The 5,617-nt window shown below is 38.7% G+C and overlaps 1 protein-coding gene across 1 annotated transcript in view; it reads right to left on the bottom strand.

The window, feature by feature from the left end:
- The window catches only part of allc (allantoicase), a 15,514-nt gene extending 10,371 nt beyond the window's left edge, over positions 1-5,143 (bottom strand). Inside the window, exons 1-5 of the mRNA XM_013910752.1 lie at positions 5,054-5,143; positions 4,461-4,511; positions 2,548-2,635; positions 2,096-2,215; positions 1,915-1,994 (exon numbers count right to left, since the gene is read on the bottom strand). Of these exons, the coding sequence (XP_013766206.1) occupies positions 1,915-1,994; positions 2,096-2,215; positions 2,548-2,635; positions 4,461-4,511; positions 5,054-5,143 (429 nt within the window). The remainder of the gene's footprint in view (positions 1-1,914; positions 1,995-2,095; positions 2,216-2,547; positions 2,636-4,460; positions 4,512-5,053) is intronic.
- Positions 5,144-5,617: the final 474 nt, after the last annotated feature.

The following is a 5,617-nucleotide window of genomic DNA, read 5'->3' as shown; positions in this document are numbered from 1 at the left end:
GTATCACAGCTCAGGAAAAAAAAGCACCGAAATAAAGCACCGAAATGTGCGCTGCTTTTCGGTCTGGTTACTACCGTTTATGTCAGAACCGGTGCCATCATGGCACCGGACACCGGTACCCATCCCTAGTTAGGTAGGAGTCAGACCATGTTTCTTTTTAGCTGAAAAACATTACACCAGGTAGCCTGCAGTGTTGGAAATGTGTTTTCCAACGATGTTTGCTACCCTACAATCCGTCCTGCTCTGTAGTAAAATCAGCGGCATTTGACTGTCCTGTTGCTCCCATTGAAATTTATATAGCCTATTTAAAATCTAAAACTTAAAATTATCTGTAGTCTACTGTTGTTGCCACTGTCCTGTTTGAAATGGAGAATTTGGTTATTTTGTCATATGTGCATGTGCCAAGATTAAACCCAGGAGCAACATTCAGGTAAAAGTGTAAGATCAAAAGATCCGTCAATCAAGAATAATGTTGGATCAGTGTTTCAATGTTTATATCTTTTATTAGATGTTCATGTGGTTTGGTTATTTGCCTTTTGGTTGAAAGTACACTGAGAGAGGACTTTTTTTATTAGTGGTCTTAATAGTATTTGTTTTTTCATATTAATGTAATTTTTTACATCTAATTGAATACAATCTATTTGTGTATGATTGTCAGTCCAAAGAGGGAGAGAAGAAAGAGGGGAACGTGAGAAGAAAGTACAAGGTCAGGAAGAACCAGATAAGAAAACAGACAGGGAACAGTGACAGGCAAAACAGAAACTGTTAAACTGCTTGAGAGAGTTAATGACAAAAAGTGATAGACAGATTTGCCAACCTCAAGGTGAAGCGACATAGGTTAAAATAAAACAAAAAATCTGCAGAGCCTGCAGTAAAGATCTTTTCATACATTGAATACATTGTACCATAGGCAAAGTTGCCTCCATTTTTATAATTTTATTTATCAATATTTTGTACATTTGTACATTTTAAGGACTCTATTTTTGGAGTGTATTTTTATGTATCTGTATTATATTATACATACACATTAAAAGTGAATCTCTGTCCAAAAAAATGCACTCTGTTTACATCTTACTCACTATGATCATCATTCATTATTTTCCCCCAGTAATTAAGGTTAGGATATGTTTTGTTTTTTTATTCCAATCCATTCTTCGTTTGCAGCATTTAAATAACCTTTATCTGATTTGATGATTTTGTTACTGACTTTTAAAATAGTGTTTTGCTTTTCTTTCTCAAAGGGGATTCAATTGTGTTAAAATGTACAAAACAGTGATGTCATGTTTTGTGACGAGGACCCAGGCACAGGGAGACTTGATGAATTTAAGAATCTTATGATTTAATAAAGAAATTTGCAGACTTACTCAGAGATGGTAAAATTATGATGACTGATAACGGAGACGAAGACAACAGACGATGAGGACAGGGAGGAACAGGGGTTTAAATGCACCAAGGAGACAGTCATAGAGAACTTGGGACAACTGGAGACATTTAAGGATGCAGGGACTGACAGACACGGGGAAGACGTCTCATCGTGACGAGTAAAGTCTATCTTGCCTGGCTGGGCAGCTCTCTGGGTGCTCAGCACCCCCAAAGCTCTGATCCTAGAATCGCCCCTGAGCCATACATATAGTCATGTGAAAAAGACATTCTACTCAGGTCTTTATGGTGTCCTGACGATGAATTAATGACTGATTGACGATTAGGAGCTCTCCGCTTTTCACATGGCTGCAGATAAACCGACCATAGCTGTCAATTCAGCACATCACTCTTGTTTTAAATATTTGTTTAGCTGGGGCTGACTACAGTGTCGGTGATCACATGAAGCGCCTTGAGGCGACTTTTGTTGTGATTTGGCGCTATATAAATAAAATTGAATTGAATTGAATTGAATCACATGAAGGTCACTGTTACCTTGGCAACAGCTGCCATCTGACTATCGGAGGCAGCCATGCCAGTTCGGTCTCCTTCCAGGGTGAAAGGAGACTCCTGGTCTGGGAGAACAACAGGAAGTGTTTCATTGAAGCTATTTAGATATGGAAAAGTTTAAAGTACGTTATTGGGCAATGTGATGATGATGACGATGATGACATACCCAGACAGCCGGCCTGGATGGAGATGTAGGGTGAGTGGTTTCCTGTGAAGAAGGACGTGTCGACATCAAAGCCATGGATCAAACCTGGGACTCCCAGCTGGATAATGCACCAGTCGTGACCTTCAACCAAGCAACAAGCAAACACAATGATGATTGGTTCACTTCTCAGTAAAAAAGGAAAAAAGGAAAAGAATGGATGGATGAAACACAGACACAAATAACAGGGGGAAATGATTGAGGAAGATGAGACGGGAAATACAGAGGGAACAGTTAAACTCTAGCACAATCACAGATCAAACTAAGAAAACTAAAATAAACAAAATGTTAAAAGTAAAAAAAACAAAAACAAAACCCAAGTGTAAGAAATGTTGGAGCTCAGAAAACCCAGAAGAGAGTAAAAGAAAGCACCGCGTCAGAAAACGGGTCCGCTTGTGAAAATTCAGGGTACTAACCAGGTGTTCTCTTCCTCCTCGTCTCCCATCCGTCCATCCACTTTCCAAACTCGGTGAAGGCAGATGTGATGAACTGTGGCGGCTCTCTCTGTACACTCAAAAAATGAATGAGGTGGATTGTTCAGTGTATATTAATTATTGATTTTCATTTTACTTAAAATATTTGTTTTTGTTAAGTTAAAATATGTTTTTTTAATCAAGTCTACGTAATTTTGTCTATTATTGTCTGTACAGAATACTAACGTGTTACTTGATGGCATAACATTTAAGTTAATTAGGATCAATATACTTCGTATATTCACAAGGTGGCAGTAATGCAAAAACAGTTGTAATAAAACCGCGAAGAACAACAAGGTTTCACGGCTTGGACCTGCTCATGCGCAAGACTTCAAATTTAACTTAAAAACATTGTTTTTGGCGGCAAGCTGCTGTTTCTTTTTTGAGATGTAAGACCACGTTTTTCTTTGACTATGTTGTGTAGTATCTACATGTTGAGCGTGGTTATATTTTGCGTTTGTCTTACAAGAGATGTTATATAGTTTGCGTGCCCCAGTTTTACTGGGTCCTGGATAAGTTAGATATGTCTGCTTTCATCCTGCCAAGCCTTGTTATTGTAACACGGAACCGTGAGACCACTGGGCAGGTGGTGTGTATAGGTTTACATGGTAACAGATGAAGTATCCCCCTCACAGAGCAAACCTGGGCTTAAGATGAAATATAATATTACAAGGGATGAAATTTAGTGTGCCTGTTTATCTCAGGCTATTGCAAACAACTATATTAACTGCTTACATGTTAACATGTTATTTTGTGTGTATTTTAGCTGATGATGGTTGTATAGTGTATAATATAAAGACAGCATAAACAGTGTACTGTCAGTGTAGAGATTAAATCAGGCAGGACAACTCAGGAAACATTTGCTCACATCAGGTTGAATCCACATGTGTACATCCACAAAGAGCAGCAGGCCAGCTGATCCCAGCCCGTACACTAAGAAAATCTGGTGAAGCTTTCAATAGAAATTATTGAGAGATATGATGATTTTCCCCACACTGAGATCCCCCCACCGCTCCTCCCCTGGCCACTTCCACGCCACCTCCACTTTAACCCCTGACTGTACAAATTTTCCTGTTTAGAGGTAGAGGTAAAGTCACCCTCTACAATGAAGGAAACAGAAAATAGAAATATATTTTTCTTTTCCTTCTGATTCATGATTTAATTCAATTAGGATTAAAGGTTAGAGTAAAGTCTGTTTTTCCATCTACTGATATTATTTTATTATTATATTAATATAGCACAGTTCAGTTAGCTTTGCACAAAAATAGAAACGTCCTCCAAAGAGCTGCTTTTACTTTCTTACTTTGAGTGTATTTCAGAGCCAGTACTTTTCAATTTTACTTGGGTAAAGAGGCTGAATCAGTACTTTTACTGCAGTATTTTAACAATAGTAACTGTACTTCTACTTTAGTACAGAATGTGTGTACTTTTGCCACCTCTGAATGCCTTTAAAAGCTTTAAAAATATTTAAAGATAACTCTGTTAATGTCTTATAATTATCCAGCTCATTTTGAGTCACCTGCATAAAGAACTTTATCATTAGAAAGAATCGTGCCATACACCTGCTGCTATGTCCAGTTCATCACTGTGTGAATATGCTGTCCTCCATCCTAATGTGGATTCTTCCACTGCTAAAAATAGTGCCTTAGAAACTGTTTTCTAAACATTTTAGACTGGAAAGAACAGGCATAAGCTGTTAAACAAATATTCAACTCTTTTAAATAAAGCTGGGTGTGAGGTGTTTTTAATGATGTGAAATATGAATCACTGGGCTCAGAGCTTCAGGCAGGGGAAGAAACAGTGGACTGCTCCTTTAACGTGAATGTCACTGATGCTGATGAGTGGAGTTATTTTACCTTCAGCAGGTTTCTCGCTGGGGCAAACCATTCGTCTGTGGCAAAAATTACCTGAAAGAAAAAAATTGTTTTGCTAACACAAACAGCTTCAATGTGATAACACAGAGAACTGAACAGAGTTAAAGCGGTGATTAAACATTACGCTAACAGAAACTGAGTGAACAGCTAGCTGGCCTCTTTCCTGAGCAGCAGGAGAGAAAATATTTAGACGGTTAACTGAGTTAAAGTCAATGTACGTAAAAATTATTTTAAAAAAATGCATTAGACCTGTTTGTGATCATTTTATGTATTTTTGTGTTTTAAGCCCATTAAAACTCTTTTTGTGTTTTCTTCTATGTCTGTTGTCATATTATACTGAACAAATGTTAGGAGCCCTGATTTTATTCACAATTTATTAATTTACTATAAATTACATACTATAATGAAAGATTACAAACTGCAATATAATTCATGTGTTTTCATTGTGTCTTTCGTATATTATATTACTGACTTTACATTGTTTTCATATCAGACTGTGGTTTCAAACAGTTGTAATGAGTGGAGTGAGTGAACCTGCCCACAGCAGCAGCGTGAACATACTCGTGGTGACTCACCTTCCCTCCGACCGTCTCACAGCCCAGATCGTTGAACTGCAGGAAGTCGGGCTCTGCACACGCCTTTCTTGCCATCCTTCTCTCCGCCATACTGACCTTTCCTTGACTTTTCACTAAGACAAGAACACAAAACTTGACGCAGCCGCTGTCTGCCAACCTACTTGCGCAGCCGCTGCGCTGCAGCACAAAGTTCAGCGTTTGCTCGGCCAGACAGCAGCTGTTTGCTCACACTGTCACTCATTTACCTGCATATCTACAGCTTTGTTAACTCACCTGAAACAGACACAGTTTGACCAGTGCAGTCAGTTTGGCCGACACAAACACACAACTACAGGTGAACAGAAACCTATAAAGACAAATTCCTACCTACAAAATCATGAGCAAAACACACTGCAGCAGTTCTCCAATCACACTGGAGCTGATAAAGTAAAGAGAGCTGACCCAGGAGTTTGTGGAAGTGCCTCCAGATCGGTGCTGGGGAAACCAAAGGACTGGTGGTGAACTTCCACAACGGTGATCAATCTCAAACAGTGTTGGTCAAGTTACTTGAAAAAAGTAATCAGT

The sequence above is a fragment of the Pundamilia nyererei genome, unplaced genomic scaffold (assembly GCF_000239375.1).
Source record: "Pundamilia nyererei isolate P.nyererei 1_Seehausen unplaced genomic scaffold, PunNye1.0 scaffold00048, whole genome shotgun sequence".
NCBI lineage: Eukaryota > Metazoa > Chordata > Actinopteri > Cichliformes > Cichlidae > Pundamilia > Pundamilia nyererei.
This window is presented reverse-complemented; position numbering and strand designations above follow the sequence as displayed.